The 23,938-nt window shown below is 37.5% G+C and overlaps 5 protein-coding genes across 7 annotated transcripts; 3 read left to right on the forward strand and 2 right to left on the reverse strand.

Annotated features, from left to right (window-relative positions):
- Positions 1-156: 156 nt before the first annotated feature.
- LOC104699656 (protein CYTOSOLIC ABA RECEPTOR KINASE 2) lies at positions 157-2,506 on the forward strand. Its single transcript, XM_010414995.3, has 8 exons — positions 157-466; positions 654-744; positions 838-1,088; positions 1,197-1,323; positions 1,434-1,707; positions 1,801-1,933; positions 2,020-2,106; positions 2,219-2,506. Exons 2-8 carry the CDS (start codon positions 660-662, stop codon positions 2,345-2,347), a joined length of 1,086 nt encoding a protein of 361 aa, XP_010413297.1. The 5' UTR covers positions 157-466; positions 654-659; the 3' UTR covers positions 2,348-2,506.
- A 305-nt stretch (positions 2,507-2,811) lies between these two features.
- Positions 2,812-5,847, forward strand: LOC104699657 (uncharacterized). The gene is made up of 3 exons (XM_010414996.3): positions 2,812-3,310; positions 3,451-4,957; positions 5,055-5,847. The coding sequence occupies exons 1-3, from the start codon at positions 3,019-3,021 to the stop codon at positions 5,260-5,262; spliced, it is 2,007 nt and encodes a 668-aa protein (XP_010413298.1). The 5' UTR covers positions 2,812-3,018; the 3' UTR covers positions 5,263-5,847.
- A 94-nt stretch (positions 5,848-5,941) lies between these two features.
- Positions 5,942-7,714, reverse strand: LOC104699658 (protein CAJ1). 3 transcript variants are annotated; one of them, XM_010414997.3, is made up of 6 exons: positions 7,429-7,714; positions 7,101-7,193; positions 6,982-7,012; positions 6,475-6,507; positions 6,250-6,388; positions 5,942-6,132 (listed from the first exon to the last, which is right to left on the reverse strand). In XM_010414997.3, exons 1-6 carry the CDS (start codon positions 7,492-7,494, stop codon positions 6,078-6,080), a joined length of 417 nt encoding a protein of 138 aa, XP_010413299.1. In that variant the 5' UTR covers positions 7,495-7,714; the 3' UTR covers positions 5,942-6,077. The 3 variants fall into 3 exon arrangements, 1 of the variants encoding a protein (XP_010413299.1); XR_015561654.1 differs by lacking the exon at positions 5,942-6,132 and adding an exon at positions 6,639-6,750 and having other exon boundaries at positions 6,281-6,388; positions 6,840-7,012; positions 7,429-7,622; XR_002032613.2 differs by lacking the exons at positions 5,942-6,132; positions 6,250-6,388; positions 6,475-6,507 and adding an exon at positions 6,577-6,750 and having other exon boundaries at positions 6,840-7,012; positions 7,429-7,622.
- A 5,313-nt stretch (positions 7,715-13,027) lies between these two features.
- On the forward strand, positions 13,028-13,946 carry LOC104699659 (pectinesterase 5-like). The gene has a single exon (XM_010414998.2). It carries the CDS (start codon positions 13,100-13,102, stop codon positions 13,757-13,759), a length of 660 nt encoding a protein of 219 aa, XP_010413300.1. The 5' UTR covers positions 13,028-13,099; the 3' UTR covers positions 13,760-13,946.
- A 4,119-nt stretch (positions 13,947-18,065) lies between these two features.
- LOC147940696 (uncharacterized) lies at positions 18,066-20,050 on the reverse strand (the record flags this gene model as incomplete). Its single annotated transcript, XM_087457307.1, has 4 exons — positions 18,066-18,382; positions 18,507-18,802; positions 18,871-18,939; positions 19,038-20,050. Coding segments are annotated over 4 exons (1,695 nt in total), but the record flags the coding sequence as incomplete, so codon positions are not given.
- Positions 20,051-23,938: the final 3,888 nt, after the last annotated feature.

Here is a 23,938-nt window from a genome sequence, read left to right on the forward strand (position 1 = left end):
CATTTTCTAGGCCAAAAAAAAAAAATAATAATAATAATTGTTCCCGACTGGGCCGATTATTGAATGTACTAAAAATGGGCTTAATTCAATGACCCAATATCATAGGCCCAATAGAGAATAAATATTGATATACCACCGACCGCAGCAAGTAGCGTCAGTGGTTTTCTCGTAACACTTTACAGTAATCTTGTCTTCATCCAACGGCGTGAAGGGAACGTTGACTAGCTGTCAAACGTTGACATTTAAGTCAAGTTAGATAGAGAGAGAGAGAGAGAGCACACCACAGTCAGCCAGATAAAAAAAAAAAAGGGTTCGATGTTGAGATATCTTACTTATTACAGCACACACCAAGCTTGCTTTTTTCATACAAACTAGAAACCCTCTTCCTCGTTTTCCTTTAGATCTTCGAAACCTCTCTCTCTAGTCTCTCTACTGGTTCCTCCTTCGGTCTCATTTGGATCTCAAGGTTTTGCTTCTCGATGATTTCTAATTCATGGTTTTCCCAATTTGATTGGATAATGATTTCGATTTCAGATTTTGGATCTTTGTTTAGATTCTCTAACCCCCGCTTTGTATTAGGTTCTTTAGCTTATGTGATTATGGTTTTTTTTTTGCTACAAGTGTGTACTAATCTGGAGATGCAATGGTTGCAGATAACAATGAGCTGTTTTGGCTGTTGCCGTGAAGATGATTTGCTTGGAGCTGCTGACAATGGAGGTCACAGTATGACCAAACAATCTGGAGGTATTTATTTTTGTTTCTCTCTTTTATCTTTATGGTGCTTGTCTGTGTTTCTTTGAATTGATTTTGTTTGCTTTTGATTTTGAGTGAAAATAGGTAATGATGGAAGGCGCAATGGTTCTGAAACTGCTCAAAAAGGTGCTCAAAGTGTGAAGGTTCAGCCTATTGAAGTTGCTGCTATTCTCGCTGATGATCTGATTGAAGCAACCAATGATTTTGGACCTAATTCTCTTATCGGTGAAGGCTCCTATGCGAGAGTGTATCACGGTGTGTTAAAGAGTGGTCAGCGTGCAGCCATTAAAAAGTTGGATTCTAACAAACAGCCTGATGAAGAGTTCCTTGCCCAGGTTTGTTTGGTTTATGATAAGTTTTTGTTGATGGATGATTTTATATGTCACATTGTCCGGCGGCTTTGCATTTGTATTTATGGGAGACACAACACGACCTGCTTGCAGGTTTCCATGGTTTCGAGGTTGAAGCATGCTAACTTTGTTGAGCTCCTTGGTTACTCTGTTGATGGGAATTCCCGGTTACTTGTCTTTGACTTTGCCCAAAACGGATCCCTTCATGATATTCTTCATGGTACATTGTTTATTGTGAATAACACTTCGAACATATTTTTTGTGTTTCAGTTGAGATTGAGAGAGTTGTTTCGTTGATGTTTATATAACAATATCTTATGATTCCATCAGGGAGAAAAGGTGTCAAGGGTGCAAAGCCTGGTCCACTCTTGTCATGGCATCAGCGAGTGAGTATTGCCGTTGGAGCAGCTAGAGGGCTTGAGTACTTACATGAGAAGGCGAATCCACATGTCATCCACCGCGACATCAAGTCCAGCAATGTTCTTATCTTTGATAATGATGTAGCCAAAATCGCTGACTTTGATCTCTCTAATCAAGCTCCTGATATGGCTGCACGCCTTCATTCAACTCGTGTTCTTGGAACCTTTGGTTACCATGCCCCTGAGTAAGTTTCTTTTCATTTTCTTCTTCTTCTTCTTCTTCTATATCCCCACTGCTCAATCGCCATTCTCTCATATGCTTGTCTTCTCTTTAATAGGTATGCAATGACTGGGCAATTGAGTGCCAAGAGTGATGTGTACAGTTTTGGAGTTGTATTGCTCGAGCTTCTTACGGGTCGAAAGCCTGTTGATCATACATTGCCTCGAGGCCAGCAAAGTTTAGTCACATGGGTAACAATACTAATCTCTTTCTTTCAAAAGCATCTCTAACTTTTCAAAGATCTTACTAAACAGTCAAAACTGTGTTTTTGCCTTAGGCTACACCAAAGCTAAGCGAGGACAAGGTTAAGCAGTGCGTTGATGCAAGACTAGGAGGAGATTACCCACCAAAAGCTGTTGCCAAGGTATATAATAAACAGAAACCAGTCTTCAACTAATGATTAGGACATAGCACCAGTCTTGCTTGATTCTCAATAGTGTTGTGTTTGATGATCGTCTTTTTGGTTGATAATGCAGTTAGCTGCAGTTGCTGCTTTGTGTGTACAATACGAAGCTGATTTCAGACCAAATATGAGTATTGTCGTGAAAGCTCTGCAACCATTGTTGAATGCTCGAACCGGACCTGCCGGAGAAGGAGCCCATTAGTCTTAACCCTTTAAGCCGTTACCGTTTAAATGTTCTTTCTATTTATACTGGAGAAATAATTTCATATGACCATCAATGTTGTAGTTGTTCATAGAATTCTGACATTGGTACTATTGATTTGACCATTAAACTATCATGTTTTGTTTTTAAAATATAAAATCAAAACAAGTGGGAGTAATTAATATTTTAAAGTACACTACAAATTACAAAATTAGTGAAATGTGTAAGATAAGAAAATAGGAAAACGTATACGTCGTGACAATTGGAAAAATGGAAAACGGAAGGAAGTTTCGCCGTTGAAAACAAAAATGCTGAGTCTTCTCCGTTGAAGTCAAGAGGTCAACGTACGTCAATTGGAGTATAAGAAAGTAAACGGACGTAAACGAAACGGCGCACACGAGGGGCTTCCCACTCAACCACTGCCAACAAGGCATTTAACCACGATTCTGCACCAATCAAAACGCATGATTTGTAATTTCCTAAATTACCCTTCATGATACCGATATTTCAGGGATAAAATCATCAAATCACTCTTGCTTCATCCGACGCGGAATAAACAAATATAAATAAGGAAGAGAGATACTTTAATAATAATAGAAAAAAAAAAAAAAAAAAGCCCTCATCATTCCAAGATTCCTCTGACGATTCGGAGTAGCGAAGCTTACAAGAAGATGTCGGCGAACACGGCGGGGGATGGGGATTCCGGAGGGGTGGTGGCGGCGGAGATGGCTGAAGGTCAGTACGTGAAGGCGAAGACGTCAGTGTGGTGGGATATAGGGAATTGTCAAGTCCCAAAAGGTCACGACGCTCATGGAATTGCGCAGAACATTACCTCGGCGCTTGGTAAGATGAACTACTGTGGTCCTGTTTCAATCTCTGCTTATGGAGATACCAATCTTATCCCTTTAGCCATCCAGCACGCTCTTAATTCTACTGGTATCGCTCTCAACCACGTCCCTGCCGGTATTAACTCAAACCCTAAACCCTATAAGTATCTCTCTGTGTTACTACTACTCATTATCTTGATTTAATAATGATATCACTAATGCCTTACATACAGCCTCTGATTGGATTTTGAATTCTGTATTGAATCTTTTATTTAGGTGTGAAGGATGCGAGTGATAAGAAGATTCTAGTGGACATGTTGTTTTGGGCATTGGACAATCCTGCTCCTGCGAATTTTATGTTGATTTCAGGAGACAGAGACTTCTCCAATGCTCTACATGGATTGAGGATGAGACGTTACAATATACTGTTGGCTCAGCCTCTCAAAGCATCAGTGCCGCTTATTCATGCTGCAAGGACTGTGTGGCTTTGGACTAGCCTATCTGCTGGAGGATGTCCTCTCACGCCAAGCGAAAGCTCACAACTTGTTCTCAATTCCACTCTTCAATCTTCTTCTGTGTCTAGTTCATCAAGCCAACCTCTGGATTCTAACAACAAATCAAAGGTTAAATACGTTCCAAAACCATCAAATCAGCAGCCTAAAGTCCAGGAAAGTAAGCCTAACAATAACTACCGTCAGCAACAACAGAACAACACTCAAGGGAAACAGTTTAAGAAAGCCCCACATGAGTTTTTTGCCAGTAGCCAGCAGCAGCAGCCCTCTAGCAGACCTCCTCCCAATTTACAACCCTCTAGCAATGTTAACCCTTTCCCTGGTAATGTCATGAGTAATCATCCTCAGAATCAGTTACAGTACAACTATCCTCCTAGACCTGGTCCTCCTTTTCCTCCTAGACAACCTTACCCTAACCCTGATCCTTCTTGGAATAATGGAAATAATAGCATTCCAAATCATGCTCAAAACTATTATCCCAATGCTGTCAGGCCAGGTGCTCCTAATATGCAGCCACCTTATGGTAATGTTTTCCGCCCCTATCGCCCAGAGAACCTGCAGCCTCCTACTGGTAATGGTTTCCGTCCTATGCACGGGCCTAGGTTTTCGTCTCCACCTCTCTTGACTGCACCTGATATCAGCAATCTAAGTGTGTCTCAATATCCTAGTCAAACTCAAAATCGTCCCAACTTCAACCATCAAGTTAGACAAGAATACAGACCAAAGATGGAGTCCTCATTCTCTCCTAGCTTAAACGGTCCAAATAACGGTTATCTTCCACGGAGTAGTAGTGCCCCAGTGACTCAGTCTACGACAACCAATTCGTCCACTCCTGGAGTTTCGTCTTCTCAGCCTCCAGTGGTTACTGGATCTGGGACCAGCAATGGTATGTGGGGAACGCAAGAGTGTCCACCACCATCTGAGTATGTTCAAGGCCTTATAGGTGTTATCCTACATGCTCTTAACATCTTGAAAACTGAAAAAGTTTCGCCTACCGAGCCTAATATCTCGGATTGCATACAGTACGGGGATCCAAAGCATCGTGGTACTGATGTAAAGAAGGCTTTGGACGGTGCATTAGAGCACCATATGATCTTGGTGAATAATGTAGGGAAACTAAAGCTCTACATTGGCAGAAATGAAACTCTATGGAACTGTGTAAATCCTTTAGGGGGAAACCCTAAGCAATACCCAAAAGCAACTTGGGATAAACTACAAAAGTTTCTAAAATCATCTCCTGGGCGGGCAGCGTTCACAGCAACTCAGTGCAGGTGAGTATGGTTTGCTTTTCTTAAAAGAACTTTAATAGTTTCTTTACCCATGTAGTATTGTAAAATCGTTTTCTTCCTCTTTTGATTACATGTATAGGTTCGAAGCTGCACAAGTTCTGAAAAAGGAATGTCTAAAAGAGCTTACTTTAGGTGACATACTGCAGATCTTGAATATAACTGCAACAACAAAGAAATGGATTAGTCATCATCAAACAGGATGGAAACCAATTACTATTAGTCTTGATGCAGAGACTACTAACGCGACAGCAACCGAAACGGATACAGGTATCCAAACCGATGCCTGAAATTCAATCTTTGTTCCATGAAATATTGAAGGAGTAGCAGCCATAAGCAGAGCATATATGGGTACTACTTCTAATATTAGAGAGCACTAAGACATGGAAAATAGTGTTTTTCATATCTAAAACTTCAGAATGAGATGACTCTGATTTCTGAAGTCTAAGTACTAGTTTTCTTAATAGTAGCAGCACTATCTTCTTTTCTTTTCATTTTACTTTGGTCGGTTTAGTCTAGAGGATACAAGGGTAAAAACAATTGGGGATGGTTTAAGGTTTGGATCTATTTGTCATGTATTAGTACATGGTTGGGTTCATAGCAGCCTTAAGTGTTGCCATCACCAAGAAGAATGCACAATATCATGGGGGAGGATGATAAACATGTGATTGGGAATCTCTGCATCACCTAAGTGTTTCTGTTATTTTGTTTCGTTTGGTCTTAAGAGGTTACAGTTAATTTTCGTGAAATTTCCACTGTCGTTGGAGTGATAATATCTGTAATTTCACCTCTTTCTCTTCATTAGTACCTTATCTTATTCTGAACCATGAACTTCCGTTTATGTTTATGTATTGGAGATATCACTTCTACTGGTACTTTTTATTGTTTTTAATTAATAATTATGGGAACCAATAATACACCTACATACGTTATTATTACAAAATTTTGAAGTGTATTAGTTCAAAACGCAAGAAAGAATTATTAGGTGTATTTAATCTTTTGAGAAATTCATAACATCATAATTTTTACATACAGTATCAAGTACAATAATACAAGGCTTACAGTCACCAATTATTCAAAATGTGATGTTGTAAGAGACTCCGAATCAAGGAAGAAAAGGATTGTGAGACGGGAACGTCTGTTTTTGCAGATTATAAGCCCTGCAAATGCCAAAAATATAAAATACCAATAGATACTAATAATATTTCTATAAAAATCAATAGTGTTTTCGAAGTATAGCTAAGTAAAGAGAGATAGGGTGGCAACGATAAACTAACCTGTTAGCTTTGACTCCACCAAGTCCAATGGTTCCTAAGACGATCAAAAGGAAAGGTGCGCCGATCAACCAAGGGTTACCTCTTTTGGCAGATGCATGTGCCCTTGGAACTCCAGTCCTGACGACCCTCGAATACGCGCCTTATCACAATGTTACAAATCTCGAGTCTCATCAATTTGTGTAACCCACTAAGAAGATATATGAGAGTGTTGAGTAGTCTTTTTACCTGCTCTATAATATCTTTGATCCCTAACACCACCTGCAAACAGAGAGAAAGAGAGAGAGGAATGTGGTAATTACAATTAGAGACAATAGTTGAGAATGAATAGATATAAAATGCTATATTCTATTGAAAAAAAAAAGAGTAAGCATATGTCTTAATCTGCGGACTTGTAAATCCAAATGTTCTAGAATACAAGAGTGTATAGTAGTAGGATGTGATATTGTGATGGTCTCTTAATCACAATCTTGCAACAACAGAAGCTCCAAGGACTCTCAAAATCTGTGATATCATATCAATAGCAAAACTATTTAAACATCTGGGAACAAGAGTAACATCCAGACTTGCAAAAGGATTACACAATAATGGACCTTGATTCATTTGTCATGAGGAAAGCTGATTTCACACGACAGGAACCTAATAGCTCTCCCATTTGGGTTATCGCAGACCTGTGGATTCTTAACTATAACACCGAGGAAAGGTCATATCAGAGAGAGAGAGAGAGAGAAATACCAGAGTCAAGGCAAGAGTAAGCTTCAGATATCTGCAAGCAAAATTGAATACACTACTAACTTAAATTGTCTTGTAAGATTTTGATCCACAAACAAAAAAAGAGAGAAAGAAATAGTAACCGATTTGAACAAAGACTCGGCATGGATCTTCTGGTCATCTGGAAATAGGTCAGGATGCGATTCCCATACTTTCTTCCGGTAAGCAGCTTTTACCTAATCCAACAAAATGTCACAATCCTATCAAATAGTATCTCTCGCAATTCCTAAAACTAAACCCATCACACCTTATGCTTAATGATACCGTCGAATCAACTAAACTCGAAGGAAACCAAACCAATCATTCACCGTATCAAAAAAAAGATGGAGCCCAGGTCAAAACCCTAATTATCGAATTGAGTGATCGAAAGCAGAGTAATCGAATCAGGAAGAAGAAGAAGAAGAAAAAGACCTGAGAAGGATCGGGACGAGAACCAGGAGGAAAGCCGAGCAAGATTTTGGCCTCCTCTACCTCCATTTTTCCAAATAGCTTCCCGTGTCGTCTCCTACGCTTCGCCTCTCTCTCGGAGTCAGGGTCGCTTTTAAGGCATCAAGGACATCATACGTGTAGCTCTCACGACCATTCCCGTTTCACTTTTCAGTTTCTCACTAAACCCAAAATAAATATACATTTATTATATTGTTTTTTTTTTGACAATCAAACCCCATAAATTAAGTTATGGGAGATGATTTTCTTCAAGAGAGAACAAATTAGGTTCCAATGAGCTTATATAGGAAAAACAGAAATCTCATGCTCTTGCACATTTCGCAAGTTTATCAGCACGGATATTATCCTCTCGAGAAATATATCTAAAACTAAAATTAGCAAATCTATCTCTGAAATGAATAAAATTCTTCAATTCTGATGAAAAGGTCAGCCAATCTTCAATATTAGACGTCATCGTTAGGAGGTCTGAACAATCCGTAACAAAGAGAGCTTTATCTAAGTTCAAGGCCAGAAGGCACTCCATAGCCCAAACAAGAGTGTCTAACTCTGCATGTAAGGGGGATAGACTTCTACGCGAACCTTTAAGTCTCATGTGCAAGAGTCTAGCACCGAAAGAAGCAATCCAACCGTGTCCACTCCTATCCACCTCTGCATGCCAAGATCCGTCTATAAAACATACCAGACAATCTTGTGGGATTTGGGTCGGTATGCCCGCTTCTACTAATCTTGATGGGATGTCTCGATTGTTTGCTCTTCTCCAAACTTCTTCTTTTTGGATGGCTTTCTCCAGAGTATCTTGCGGCGACTCGGATATATTATCAAAAACTTTTTTGTTTCTTGCCTTCGAGATGTACCACATCATCCAAGGAAACGTCCTCAAATTTTGATCAATTGCACCAAAGTCTCTACCACGCCCATATAGAAAATCGAGGTTACTATATAGGGAAGATGAAGGGAACACCATAGGATGGGAAGAGATTCTCGATAAGGCTCATACTTGACGTGCTGGAGGGCATTCAAATAGCATATGATTTATAGTTTCCTCCTCCGCTCCACATCTAGGACAATCTTTAACTATACCAATATGGCGATAATACAGGCGTTGACATGTAGCCAAACACCCAGTCACACATTGCCACACGAAATGCTTAAGCTTTCATGATGTTTTTAACTTCCATGCTTGCGCCTTGAGTGTTGTAACACTTGGCTCCTGAAAATGGAGATCGCAAACAGGACGAGAGATAGCTCTCGCGGCTTCATATCCAGACTTAACGGTATATTTCCCAGACTTTGTCAAGATCCACGAATAACCGTCCCTCGAGGCATTAATGCTCGGTTTGATTCCCAAAATAAGGATAATTTCTTTCGGGGGGAAAAGTTCTCGAAGACGCTACAATTTCCACCTTTTTGTATTAAAGTCGATTAAGGTGTTGACACATATCAAGGGGTTTCTCTCAGTATTTAATCCTTATGGTGGCCGCGCTAGAGTATCTGGGATCCACAGTTCAGTCTAGATGCACGTGTTGAACCCCGAACCTATGGTCTTACGGATTCTGTACGAGAGAACATGTTTTGCTGCCAACATGCTCCTCCAACCATATGAAGGTCGATTGGATAATTGTATCTCTGGTGGGCTATAATATCGAAAGTATCTCCCTTTGAGAACACGACTAAGGAGGGAATCTGGATATTTCAGCAACCTCCATAGCTGCTTTGCCAATAGAGCAAGATTAAATTCTTCTAGTGTTCGGAAGCCTAGCCCACCGTCAGAAAGTTTAGTACACATCTTCTCCCATGAGATCCAGTGTAGACCTCTACTATCTGCTCTATTGCTCCACCAAAAATCAGCAATCGCACTAGTTAGTTTTGAACATATAGCTTTTGGTAAGAGAAAACACGACATTACATATGTCGAAATTGCTTGTGCCACTGATTTTATCAGGACTTCCTTGCCTCCTTTGGATAGGGATTTTGAAGTCCATAAGTTCACCCTCTTATGGAGTCTATCCCTAACAAATGCAAAGACTTGTGCTTTTGACCCATGAATCTTCTCGGGGAGACCCAAGTATGTACCCATGCCTCCTTCTTGGGATATTCCAACAATAGTTTTGATCTCTTGTCGTACATGGGACGGGACCTCGGTTCCAAACATGATGGAAGATTTAGAGAAGTTGATTTCTTGTCTGGACGCCTCGCCATAAAAGCGGATTATATCAATAATTTCCTTGCATTGTTGAGGATCAGCTTTACAAAAAAATAAACTAACGTCTGCAAAAAGTAAGTGGGAAACCCGTGGGCTTGCGTTCGAGATACGTAAACCCTGAATCTTCCCCTCTCTTTCGGCATTCCTAATCTGAGCGATTAGGGCCTCTGTACAAAGTATAAATAGATACAGGGAGATCGGGTCCCCTTGACGAATCCCACGTGTTGGCCTAATCCGTCCTTTGGGCTCCCCATTGATCAAAATGCGGTAAGAGACGGAAGTAATGCATTGCATTATCCAACCCACCCATTATTGATCAAATCCCATTTATTCCATCAAAGCTCTTAGGAAATTCCATTCCACCCTATCATAAGCTTTACTCATGTCCGTCTTAATTGCCATAAATTTCTTACGGTTGGCCTGATTAGAACGGAGGGCGTGGAAGTTTTCTTGAGCGATGAGGATATTATATGTGATTAATCTTCCTGCTACAAAGGAATATTGGGTCTCAGATATAAGTTCCGGCAAAAACCTCTAGAGACGTAAGCTTAAAATTTTTGAGATCACCTTATAGCTCACATTACACAAGCTAATAGGGCGGAATTTAGACATTTCACGAGGTCGTTCTCCTTTCGGGATTAAACGTATATTTGTTTATTTAGCTTACCATCAAAGATTCCAGAGCTAAATAAATTCTTCACCATCATAGTGAGATCGCCTTTTATTGTTTCCTAAAATTTTTGGAAGAACAACGCAATCATCCCATCCGGACCTGGAGCCTTTCCCGGATTCAGGGAGAACAATGCTCGTTTGACTTCCTCGTCTGATATTTCTTTCGTGAAATACTCGTTCATAGCAGGTGTGACTAAAGTAGGAACATCCTTAATGGCCAATGTAGGATCGCTCGCATTCGAGGATGAAAAGAGGTTGCTGAAGTACTCTACCGCTACTTTTTCTATTCCTTCTTCTGTATCTACCCATACTCCAAGCTGATTAAGGATTCCAGTGATCTTGTTCCTTGCCCTTCTTTGTTTTGTGGAAGCATGGAAGAATTTTGTATTTTTATCTCCTTCTACAAGACAAAGTTCTCTATTTTTTTGGTGTCAGTATGCTTCCTCTTCCCTATAGGCCTCACAGAGATGCCATTTGAGGTTGAGGAGGGTTTCCGACGATGCTTGATCATCTTCGTAGGTCTCATCAATCTTTTCGTGGAGGTCTTCCGAGTTTGTTTAATTATTTTTCTTCCAATTGGAGATAGCTCGTATGCAATTTTGAATTTTTTTTCATGATGGATCGTTCGACGGATATATCTTCACCTCGCCATCCGTCCAACACCGCCTCTTTGAGGCATGGCTTATCAATCCACCTTTTGTCAAACATAAACCTTCTCAAAAACTTTTTTGGACGTGTTAGTATCGATGCGAGGAGAGGACGATGGTCTTAACCCCACATCTTCAAATACTCCACATTAGTGTGGGAAAAAATATTGTGCCACTCTTCGTTTCCCATGGCTCTATCCAGGCGACACCGAATCTTACCATTTGACAGTTGACCAATCCACGAAAATTGATTTCCTTGGAAAAGGAAAATCGATTAATCCACATGAATCAATCATAGCACGGAAAGGCAGAAAGGAGGATTCTGATCTTTTTTTTCCTCCTCTTTTCTCATGATTCCCTATTATTTCGTTGAAATCTCCAATAATAAACCAAGTTTCATATCGAGTAACTCCAATTCGCATTAATCTTTCCCACACATATTCGCGATTTGCGGGGATAGGATCACCATAGATAAAAGTCATAAAAACTCGGTTTCCATTAATTATAGTTTCGATGTCGATTAAACGCTCATCTAACAACAAACTTAACCGTATAATCTTTTAAATAGAAAAGAGCTAAACCTCCACTAGTGCCATCAGGCTCAACAGTTTGGAGATTATCAAATCCTAGCTCAACTTGCAAGGTTTGCAGAAATGTTTTATTATTCTTGGTCTCAGATAAAAACATAAAACGTGGAGAGTACATGCGGCACATCTCTCTCAGTCGACGAGAAGTTTCTTTAGCTCTCCCCCCTTGACAATTCCATGCTAAGGTCCTCATAAACTATTTCCGGAGGGAGTATTAAATCCTTCCCGACGCGATAGAACACATACGGAGCGGTGGGAATATATACATGACAAAACAAGGTATTCCAACTACAGGATCTTGAGCGCTAAACAGCGGATCTTGAGAATCAGCCGCTAGGTCTTGGGAGTTAACCACCGGATGTTGAGACTCAATCACCGGATCTTTAATATCAACCGCCAGATCTTGCAAGAATGCCATGGAGGTTTGAGAGTAAACCAGTCCGAGCAAAGATGCGAGACACACATAGTCAACACGAGAAACGAGCAACAACAAAGTTTGAGTAAAGTGCTTCCCGTAATGGGAGATTAAAAATCGAGAGCCACAAATATGTGCCAAAGTATAAACACCTTTAGGCATAACCTCTGTCAAAGAGACTGACTCAACATCTTGGAGAACCCAGAAGATGAAGTCTAAGAGAAGCGGCTTGAAATGGTCATTCTTATCATCCATGATTTTGATAGGCTTAGACCAATTGCTAGAGTCCTAAACTTTAGCATAAGCTAGAAAATATTTAGAAGAGACTTAGCAGATACTTGAGGAGAAGCAAAACCAGGATACATGTCTCTGAGAAAGAAACAAGAGAAGTTAGATCTACACGAATCTATTGCGGATCCGAGGCAAACAAGTGAAGAAAATGAGAGAAGATGGTGAAGGAAAGATCCAAAAACTCCATTTCGAAAATTCCGTACACTCGTCTCTCTGATTAAATGTTCCTTTCTAGAGGTTTCTTTTAATCTGTGGAACGATTTATGTGTGAAGCTGCGGTGAAGAAAGATTATAGAGAAGCAATATGAAAATTTTGGGAGGAGGAAGAAAGGGGCCTTTATTGTATATTTATAATATTGTTTTCAATATACCAAATTGTAATTTGGTGTAGACAACAAAATATATAGATGTTTTTTTGTCAAATTATCAATTATAATTTTGTTAAGAACACACGTCTTGATAATTAAGGAACTATATAAAAAAAATTCTGAGTATCATGCATTTTCTAAACCTAAAAATTTGTAATATTAATTTTTTTAATAAGAAAAATATTACACTTTAATCCATATTTGCATTTAAAGTATATATATATAGCGAAGATATATATGAATTGCATAACCGTTTTAACCCTAAAAACTAACGCGCAATTCACTCGCTACCATATGTAAAAATTACTAGAAATTCCTAATTAACTGCCAAATATAGACAGAACTATAAATATACAAAAACATGCAACTTTTCTATATCAAACCTCTCTTTTCCCTCCGATCAATCCGCTCGCTCTCCTTTCCGATCCCTTTCTCCTTTCATACTCATCATCATGATGAACATGGCTCCAATAATCAAACTTGTCTTTCTCTTTCTCTCCCTCACCGCAACCGCAACCGCTGCATCCGTCAAACCCACTAACAACTACCTTTTCACACCTCACGCTAAAGCAGTCGCGGGAATATGCACCGTTATCCAAACTGACACGAGTCTTTGCTGCAAAACCCTCAAACACGTTCCTACCGATGACCCCATCGAATTGATCCGAGCGTTAGCCCTTGCTGCTGAGAAAGCAGTGAAGCAAAGTGTTACTTTCCTCACCGAGAGCAAACCAAAACACAAATCAAGCGTGATCGCTACGGCTGTGATCAACAGCTGCGAGAAAAACTTGAATTACGCCTTGGAAGATTTCGCTGATTTGTGGAACGCTACGGGGAAAAACGTAACGACGTTGGCTTATAACTATTTTACTTGTAAGAAGGAGTTGATGTCAATCATGGGGTATCATTCGACTTGTTTGGATGATATTGAAGACAAGAATTTGCTCAAGGAAGTGGAGACTGGGATTGGAGCCGGGAAGAAGCTATCTAGTGATTCCTTTGATGTCTTTAATAATTTGAATACGATTTTCAAGACTTTTGGTATTAAGGTGAAGCTTAACGAGAACGACACTTCGCCCCGACCACCACCGTTGTCTGATTATTATTACTGATTTAAGGGCTTCGATGTAATAATTAATTATAACCTAGAGCGATCGCGAATGGGAATCATAGATATGCATGGCTGGTTCTGTCACGTATGATTTATTTTATGCGTTATTTGTGATGTATGTTTTATAGGTTTATTACATGTACGGACGGATTTGGTGATGATTGGAAAGGATATATTATATTAATCAATTGTGCTTTTTTTTTGTCTATAGTATATTATTATTCGACTTATTAACTAAAATATCTTAAATTTTATAAATAATGACATACCGTTCACAACAAAGGTATCTAAATAATTTGCCTTCAAATCGGTTAAAAGGTTGTAGTAAGTAGTAACTGAGAATGTCATTCGATGCTGGCATGCACAACATCATTATAGATATATAGCTCATTAGAAGAAAAACGTTTCCATTCCACAATCCCCTTTATAAAGTACACAATATTATTTTGTAAACTATATAATTTTAATAAGTTGGTTACAAATAGGTTGTACATTAATAATATATTAATTGGTTACAAATAGGTTATACCGAAAATCTTAAAAAGAATATTCTAAAATTATATCATCTAACTTACCATATTAATTTCCTTTATTAAATTATTCATCAAATAAAATCTTTTGATATCTAACTTAACATATTAATTTGTTAATTATCATTATACTTCACCTCTCATTTTTATATATGAATCTATTTTGTGAAATAAATAAATTATCATATTATTTATTATAATCAAAAAATAGTTTTATTTTTGGATATACGATAAGTTGAATTTTTAAAAACAAATATAAATTGTTCGATCTATAAAATATTCAAGCTTTAGTAATATTATTCTTTAGAAATAATTTCTATTGAATTAAAAATTTTACAAAATTATGTCTTATAATGACATTCAAGTCATGATGTAGAATATACATTGTTGAAATAACTTCACATATATAACCTAATACAATATATTAAAATTTTATTTTAAAATATAAAATATACAAAATTTTGTATAAAATAAAATTTAATTAGTGTTATAGCACGAATACTTATCTAGAATTATTAACAATATAAAACTTACAAAATAGGTGTCTTTTTCAAGCTATCATATTTAGCATATGATTTTATTAATTGCATAATATTTTATCCAAAAAATATTTTTAAAAACAATCACAGAAATTATATTTTATATAAAAATTACAATAGAAATAAAATAAATTTCAACCCGTGCTATCTAGTCCATTGTGTATTAAAGTGGTTTACGGTTGTTAACTATTAACTGACTGTTAATTAACCCTCGTATATATCAGCTGGTATAAAAGGACTAACTGTATTATTAACATCTATATCATTTTATATCTATACTAGGTTTTCATCTGTGGTACACCGCGAGACTAAATTATAAATTAATGTATTTTAAATAATAATTTTTAATTTATTTAGTTTTCAAATTCTCAATTAATTAAATTTTATTTAATTAATTTATAATTTGTTTAGAATGTTTTATCTTCTTCTTAAGTTTTATATAGTTTATAACCTAACTACATTAAATTTGTTATTAGATAAAATATAAAATTTTAAAACACTTAATTTTGTTTTCTATAATTAAACAGAGGTATATGCCAATATGATATGTTAAGTTATTATTACAAACTATGACTACAAATTTATAATATATGAAATAAACTAATAGTTTTAGTGTTGGTTCTATAGTCCAAATCCGCTATGCTAGGCGGATCACGCAACATGTTAAAAGATTTTTAATCCGCAAAAACTCATCATACGAAAACTGTGAAAGTAAAATATAGTATGTAAGGCTAAAAGTCATTTTTTATCAAATCAGTTTTTCAAAATTTTAAAGAGCAATACATCTTCACTCACCTCCTTATAAAAATAAGGAAAGAAAATATATATACATTTACAATTATGTTTGTTACCTTTTAAAATACTTAGTTTCTATAAAAAAAAAATCGAATATAAGTAGAGTTAATTGTATTTATTAAATTAATTATTTAATGTCAGTGACATTCCTATAAATAAGTGTCAACTTCAAAATTTATTTTATAAATGTCTCAAATTAATTTGCCTTCATGTACATTACGAGCTAGGAAGAGAATCACGACAACGTCATTTACAAATGTGTTCTCGCTTGCTCCGCTCCTTCTATTAATTGTAGATTGGATCATGATTGGTAACTCATTAACAAAATGCAAGTATAATGACAGTTAACCACATGCAATAGCTCGGAAAATCGGTATTTTCATTAAGGGGATATGTTGAATTCATACTCCAGCTATAACATTGAGCAAATCCATACACAAGGTTAAGTAAAATTCAAATTGGCTGCACCAACTCGACAAACTGTTTAAGAACATGCACAAGCCGTAACGGTGTTATCTGACCGTTAACGGCTGCTTACGTGGATGCCACGTATGAAACGACGTTGTTTGGAGAAACAAAAGAAAGAGCTTCTTTTTTCCAAAACGACGTCGTTTCAATTGTCTTCTTCCATTTTTCTTCTTTCCCGAGTTTAGAGAAAGTTTGTTCAATTGATTTGGGGATTTTTAAAACATTTAGGGTTTTTGGGCGAAATCGATTAAGATGTCTTCATCATCAGTTTCTTCAGGTGATTAATTGAGAACATAATGTGTTTAGTTTCCTTTTCTTTGTGTATTTTGATAGAAATATTATTTCATTGTGAATTGGTGAATCCGTTATTTGGTGAAGGAGTGAGCGACATAGTCAATGTGATTGGAAGAGGAATCCTACGAAAATGTAGATGTGGTCGATTCTCTGTAATGAGAACTTCAAACACAATGAAAAATCCTTCAAGACTCTTTCATTGAGGTAATCAATATAGTTGGTCATATGAAAATTGTTCTCATAACCTTCTCATAATGTGTATTTTTGTATTAGAATCCGAATCATTTGTTTAAGTGGAACGACATAAGCATGGTTGAGGAGATGGAAGAGGTTGAAAGTGTAGTTGACAAGATAGAAAGAGAAGTGGGAAGCTTAGCAAAGGGATTAGATGAGGTAGAAGCTATCAAAGAAAACGCAGAAAGATGTGAAAAAGATATTGTAGAGCTCAAAGGTGTGGTGAGTTCTTGTGAGAAAGAGATTCAAGAGCTAAGAAGCTTCAAGAACATGATTGTTTGTGGTGGTTTAGTTGTGGCTTTTGTCTACTATGTAATATTTGTGTAATGTGTTGGATTTATTAAGCATGTAATCATGGATTTGTTAAGTGTTTTTGTTGTTAACTATGTTAAGATTAACATAAAACTTCAATAAGTTTTGATTAGATTAAAAGTAGAAGCCATGTTTTGAGTACAACAAAAACTTGAAATTCACCGAACTACAACCATAAACTACCATGAGATTAGCACAAAAATTTTCAATCTCATCGGACTAAAACAAAAAACCAACTTCCATCCGTCCCTTCCTTCTATTCAGTTCATTTATTCCATTCCCTGGCTTGGTCATTGGCTTGGTGCTTGACTAAGTCCTTGGCTTTGTCTTTGGCTTGGTTCTTGGCTTTGTCCTTGGCTTAGTCCTTATATGATTCTCCCAAGGAGTCGACAATCTAAGGTGGTGAAAGGGATAAACTTTGCATCCAAGAGACTGTGAAGTCTAAAGGATCAAAGGATGTGGAGCGAATGGTCACACAAGAGCTGCGGAAGAATCCTGATATACCGATGATCGATTCTTTGGATATTACACACCAAAAGGGATCGACAACTTGCTGGATATGACACACCAACAAAGAATGGATAGAGAGATGGATCGAGAGACGCCACAAAGATCTGTGAAAGGATCTATGATAAGTCTGAACCAACCATGAACATAGATATGACGCACCATGAACATGGAGGTTCCAAAAATTACAAGATATCACATCTTGAAAGAGAGAAACTTCTCTGATTTTTACTCAACAACAAAACTTATTTTTTATTCATGAATTAAGCCTCATTATATAGAGGAAATACAACAATTTCCTATAACATGCAGCAACTTGGGAATTGAAATTCAAACTCTAAAGTGCGTGTAAGAGAGAGAAAACCACATAAATAAATGTTGTTTTGAGAATGGGCGAAAATCTTTCTTTTCTTCTTGATTTTGGGCTGAATCCACTTTGTTGGGCTTCTCTGATGGACTAAGATTCTAGAACAATTTGGTTCGTAACTTAATTCAATCTGGTCTAGTCAGAATCCTCCTTTGAATGGGCGTATGTCTGAATTCGCATAAGCTGGAGATCACCTGTTTTGTAAATTTCGTAACTCCTTCATCTGAACTCTGTTTGATCTGATTCTTCTTCGAGGAGTATTTAATTGAGCTGAGCACATTCTCCAAGTGGTTTCATGCACAAATTCCTCATGGTTGAGCAGATACGCATCAAACAATGAGCACATGTCCTGACGCTTCCCATTATCATATCAAGTCCTTGGCTTGGTTCTTCACCAATTTTCTTCTTCTTCCACCTTCTACCAACAACTCCTAGAGCCGGAAAACTTCTAGTATTATGACCGACGGTACTACACTGGCCACAACGACCTCGTCCAGCTTTTGAAACTTTGATTCTCTTCTCCGGTTGTTCTTGTTCTCCTTTTCCTTTTGACTTCTTCTTTACAGTTTCACGGATTTCTTTGCATGACAGCATCATACACATCTTCATCAAACTTCTTCAATTCCTCGATTGCTCTATTATACTCTGCTTCGTTAAAACTCTTGGCAACTGCCCAAAACAACTTCTTAGGCAAATCTTTACCCGGATAAACTCTTCTCAGATTGCCATAGATATGGCGTACACACATCCGGTGTTCCACCTTTGGTAACTCTTGATCAACAGCATTGAGCAACCCTTTTTGTCTATCAGAAATAAGAGTAAATACATCACCATCTTCGAGCTTCAAATCAACCTTGAGCTTCTTAATGAACCACAACCAAGCGTCAATGTTCTCTGTTTGCACAACTGCCAAGCAACCGGGTAGAACTGATTGTTGGCATCTCTTCCTACAGCTGTCAACAGTTGTCCCTTCACACCGTTTTTTAGGAAGCATCCATCTATGCCAATTATTGGCCGACAATATGCAATCCAAGTTTTTCGAAGGGCTGCAAAGCAGACATAAAACCTATCAAACTTGACTACACCATTATCAACAGTCATTGTCCCAACGTCCACTATTGAACCTGAATTTGATCTACAAAACAGAATTCAAACATATTCAAACACATATAAGAAACTGAGACAACTTCTAGTATTATAAGTAAAGCAAAAAGAAGAAACAAAATTACTAACTCTAAAAGATGTTCCTTGTAATCATGTATTTGAGCAAATTGTTCATCATATTCCTCTTGAATCATCTTCAATGCTTTTGCTCTAGCTGTTCGGCAATGATCATAAGTAGCGAATATTGTGTAACGCTCCTCAACTGCATCTTGCATCGCCTTGGCCTTGAATGTCGGATCCTTCCTAATGTCATTCAAGAAAAACTGAGCAAGGACTCTACTTTTGATCACTTTACTAAACCCATCCTTTGTACATGCATGCACATCATTGCATGTCTTCACCATGTACTTACCAATTTTATCTTCATAGGAGCAGTAGATTTTGAACTTGCATTTCCCTCCAATATCACACTTTAATTCACTTCTCTCTGATCCCCATCTTGTGAACTTTATATTCTCTTCATTTTTAAGAGCATAATCAACCACAGATTCTTTAAACTCAGATATACTATGAAAGACTTGCTCTAATCTGATTTCTCCACTACCTTTTTTGCACCTCATATATCTTTTTTCAACTTCCTCGCAATCGGAGTTATGAGGAGTATCCTCGTCATTATCATGCTCTTCTTCGTCAACAAAACCTGCTAAGTTCTCCTCCACTCGATCTTCCATGTCAACAAAAACCCTACCAACATCTCTTACATCACCATGAGAACCATCACCACCAGAACCATTACCACCAGCTCTATCACTATGCTGCCCATCTTCAAGAAGCTCATGCTGTTGTTTCTCAAGAAAAATTTCAATCTCCTTCACCCAAACCGCGGTTGTACACATTTTCTGAAAATTCTGATCTTCATTTATTAACTTCAGCTGTGAAAAATCCTCAAAAGGATACTTATACCAGATTTTTTGCCCACAGAGAGGATCGTCCAACGCCGCCATCAAATAAGTCACAACTGTTTCGGCTTTGCTTTCAAGTGTTAGAACCGATCCTCCAACATAAGTAGTTTTTTTCCCATCAACAAAACCAAACTCTCCACCATTGTAGCATTGGAATGTTACATCATCATCAGAGCGGAAAAAGATTTAAAAAAAAAACAATTAGAGGGTTCTTCATTTTCGTTTAGACATATCATTGAACACTTGGTCTTCATGATATTTTTGAACAGCTAAGATAACTCTAAACATAAAAACACACTGCAATCTCAACAAAACTACACAAATACACACGAAAGCCATCCCGTTTTCTAAATAAACGATCCTAATTATCTCAATTGAAAAATCCCTAAATTTTGAAAACCCTAAAAATTGAATTAAAATTACCTCATTTTCTCAAGTCGTAACAGTTAGCTGCACTTGTAAACACTCTTCCCGATCAATACTCGTTGCTAATTGAATCAATTGAGGAATTGAAGAAGAGAAGAGTAGAAACGAGACTGAAGATTCAACCAAATTTCTCTCGACTCGGGAAAGAAGAAAGATGGAATAAGACAATGGAAACGACGTCGTTTTGGACAAAAGAAGCTCTTTCTTTTGTTTTTCCAAACGACGTCGTTTCATACGTAGCATCCACGTAAGCAGCCGTCAGTACAAGAAAACAGCTTAAAACTGATGAGCATAACTGTCAGAAAGCCGTCGGAAACACCTATTACCGACAAATTACTGACAGATGGCGTCCGTCGATTCTAGATTGTCAGAAAAATAAATCTGTCAGAAATCCGTCAGTAATTACCGACGGAATTCCGACAAGCATTTACCGACAGATTACCAACATTAATATTAATGGTAAACTGTCGATAAATCCGTCAGTAACAGCCTGTCGGACAGCCGTCGGAAACGTGTTTGTCGGTAATCCCGTCGGTAATTTGCTGTCAGACATCCGTCAGAAATATATTTCCGACGAAATTACCGACATAACAATATCGGAAAATAGCCGTCGAACCGACGGAAAAACCGACGATTTAACGACGGAATTTCGAGAAAGTCCGTCGTTTCCGACAGATTACCAACGGTTTATTTTCGAGAAATTCCGGCGTTTCCGACAGAATTCCGATGGTTTGTTTTCTAGAAACTCCGTCATTTCTGACAGATTTTTGACGGAAATATATCTATATATTTTTTTATAAATAGCATTATTATACAGATTTTATTATGAAAATATTCCTTAAAACTGAAATGCTTATATATTTAAATTTAGAAAGTTAAAAGTTTGAGAGAAAATATGTTTTAAGTGAAAAATATTCTAATAACCGAAAACAAATAATTGTTCCAAAAAGAAAGCAAAGATTCAAGAAAACCTAAGAAGTGGAATGTCTTGCCCGCATCTCACTCATGAAGGCTGCTAGCTCCATGTCCCTCTTCTTGTACTCCTCGTCCCTTCTTTTGTTCTCTGCTTTTTGTTCTTCCATTTCCGCTTTTTGTTCTTCCATTTCCTTTTCCAAAGTTGCAATCCGAGCATCCTTCTCTTGCATAGCTTGTTGGAACTCTTGGGTGGGAGCAAATGAGAACCTCGATGAACGAGAAACCGAACTTCTTTCGGAGAGATTTCCTAGTCCAAAAACCCGTCCATTGGTTTTAATAGTTTCCTACACATGCATTTTAAAATTATATAAATATTTTAAAACAAAACAAAAGTAAAACAAAAATTTTAAAAATAAATGTTACCTCGAAAAAAATTTCGTTTAATTTCTCTCTTCTAAATTCAACCGTAGACTCTGATCCATCAAGAGATTGTAGCATCTCCTCCTCCCGCTTCCTCGAACTCTCAACAAGCAGCTTAGCTCTACCATCTTGTAATTGGCCGGTCTTTTTGTTGGTGTGCATATCCTCCATCAAAGTAACATAGTCTGGTACCACACCATCCCTAGCAGTCTAAAAGAAACATTTAAATTATGAGATTGTCTAATTAATGATAAAGAAAATAATTATAGAAAATCTTAAAACTTACAAGTTGCTTTTGTCGGGTATGGGCACTTATTGGACCATTGTTGTGGGTAGCCATACCTAACCCCCCACGTTCGCTTCTTCTATTCTGAGAATGTTGGGAGGATGTTGCTTATGTGGCTGGTTCCCCCCAATATTGAATGAAACCTTTAAAGAGATCCTCGTTCACATTTTTTGGCACCTTTCCTCTCTTCCACAATTGCTTCCACTCATGCAACTGTTTAGAATATCGTAGTGCGGCATACTTCTTGAAAGCTGTTCGAACTTGGCTGGTGACATCTGGTTTCCAATTGAAATCTTGCTAAAAATATAAAGAAAATGCATTAGCAAAAATATATAAAACAATGTTATAAAATTAAGTTGTTAAAGTTGAAAACTTTACCGCAAATTGCCGAAACCAAATGTCTTGTTCTTTTGTAGGCATAACTGAAAACTTTGCATATGGTGTTTTGAGGATTCCATACATCATATGCAAAATGGATTTTGTGATGCCATTATGAGAATCACAAAACCATGTTGTCCCTGGAGCACCATACGGATCTAAGCAGGAGATAAGTGATCGGCCAGGTTGAGAAACGAATTCTTCAATGCTCATCTCCACTGGAACATTTTCTGAACCTTGAGAATCTGGGACGGCGATACTAGGTGATTGTGAAGCACTAGCTTCTCCATTAGCTTGGTTCATAGAAGTGTTTGCAACATAAGAACCATAGTTCCTTCAACAAAAAAACAACAACATTTAGAAATAATCTTCAAACATAATTAAATTAACAAAAATCAATCAATAACAAAATTCAATTCATCAAACCCAATTAACAATTTATATTCCACCGTTTACTAATTCATCAAAATTTAATTAATGCTATCCAATTAACAATTCAAATCCTCAAATCAATAACCATTGAAGCTAATTCTCAAAATCTAGATAGTTGTCTCAAAACCAAAATCAACAAAAACCCAATTCAATCCCTTAAGAACAACACAGAACAGAGCCTACAAATGTAAAGCAGCCAATACAATACAGAGCAAACCAATCAACCACTTACAATTCTTAAAAATCTCAATTCTCAAAGAAAAATGAAGAACTCAATTCACTAATAAAGAGCTTGCGTCATTTCGAATTCGAGGGTTTTCGTCACAGATGCAATTTGAAGAACCCAAATTCGATAACATCTCAGAAACTAGAAAAATTCAAGCAATTTACTAAGCTTTAATAGAAAAATCTACAAAGCAATGAACCCGGAAAAAAGGAAAACAGAAGGAGACGAAGAAGAAAATGGGGTCCTCCTAGAAAAGATCTAATAAGTCCCAAACAGAGCCAATTAATCAAATCTAATAACTCTACCATATTCCTAAGAAATCTAACAAACCTAAGAAATTCATTAGAAAAGAGAGAACTTACGCCATAAGAAGTCGCTGGATCGGAGGGAGACAATCACCGGAGTTTCGCCGGTTTGGAGGGAGACAATCTCCGGAGTTTCGCCGGTTCGGAGGGAGACAATCGCCGGAGAAGACGCGGGGGAATGGAGAGAGTTTGTTGTTTTTTTGGTCTGAGATAAAATAAAACACTCGGGGGAGAAGAAGATAAAACTACTTTGTTATTATCGATATTACCGACGGAAAACCGACAGTAAACCCGTCGGTTTAGACTGAAATATTTAATTGCCCGCGGTAATGAAAATTTCATTTTATTTCATTCCCGGGGAAAATTATGGGATCCGTCGGAAATCTGTTAGTAATTCTAAACTATTTCCGACTGACTTCCGACGGTTTATTTTAAAATTTTGCTAACCGTCGGTAATCCGTCAGTATCTCCAACTATTACCGACGGATTTCCGACGGCTTAGAGGTTAAACCCCTTTATTTCGGATGATCTGGACCGGGAACCAAAATCGAAAGGAAAAGAAACTCTCGATGCATGCACAAAGATGGCGGTAAGTTATAAGGTGTTACGATTACTGGCCACAACGAATATTGCCTTCCATGCTTTCCAAATGGGTTGAAACCATCTGTAGATAATCCTAG

The sequence above is a fragment of the Camelina sativa genome, chromosome 7 (assembly GCF_030686135.1).
Source record: "Camelina sativa cultivar CO46 ecotype springtype chromosome 7, ASM3068613v1".
NCBI lineage: Eukaryota > Viridiplantae > Streptophyta > Magnoliopsida > Brassicales > Brassicaceae > Camelina > Camelina sativa.

Bases quoted from the DNA above. Each gene is read 5' to 3' on its own strand.
- LOC104699659 (XM_010414998.2), top strand. From the start codon at position 13,100: ATGATGAACATGGCTCCAATAATCAAACTTGTCTTTCTCTTTCTCTCC.
- LOC104699656 (XM_010414995.3), top strand. From the start codon at position 660: ATGAGCTGTTTTGGCTGTTGCCGTGAAGATGATTTGCTTGGAGCTGCT. The intron at 1,324-1,433 runs GTACATTGTTTA...TGATTCCATCAG, and splicing joins CCTTCATGATATTCTTCATG to GGAGAAAAGGTGTCAAGGGT. The intron at 1,934-2,019 runs GTAACAATACTA...TTTTTGCCTTAG, and splicing joins AGCAAAGTTTAGTCACATGG to GCTACACCAAAGCTAAGCGA.
- LOC104699657 (XM_010414996.3), top strand. From the start codon at position 3,019: ATGTCGGCGAACACGGCGGGGGATGGGGATTCCGGAGGGGTGGTGGCG. The intron at 3,311-3,450 runs GTATTAACTCAA...TCTTTTATTTAG, and splicing joins TCTCAACCACGTCCCTGCCG to GTGTGAAGGATGCGAGTGAT. The intron at 4,958-5,054 runs GTGAGTATGGTT...TTACATGTATAG, and splicing joins TTCACAGCAACTCAGTGCAG to GTTCGAAGCTGCACAAGTTC.
- LOC104699658 (XM_010414997.3), bottom strand. From the start codon at position 7,494: ATGGAGGTAGAGGAGGCCAAAATCTTGCTCGGCTTTCCTCCTGGTTCT. The intron at 7,194-7,428 runs GTCTTTTTCTTC...TTGTTGGATTAG, and splicing joins CTCGTCCCGATCCTTCTCAG to GTAAAAGCTGCTTACCGGAA. The intron at 6,133-6,249 runs GTTAGTTTATCG...TGGCATTTGCAG, and splicing joins GGTGGAGTCAAAGCTAACAG to GGCTTATAATCTGCAAAAAC.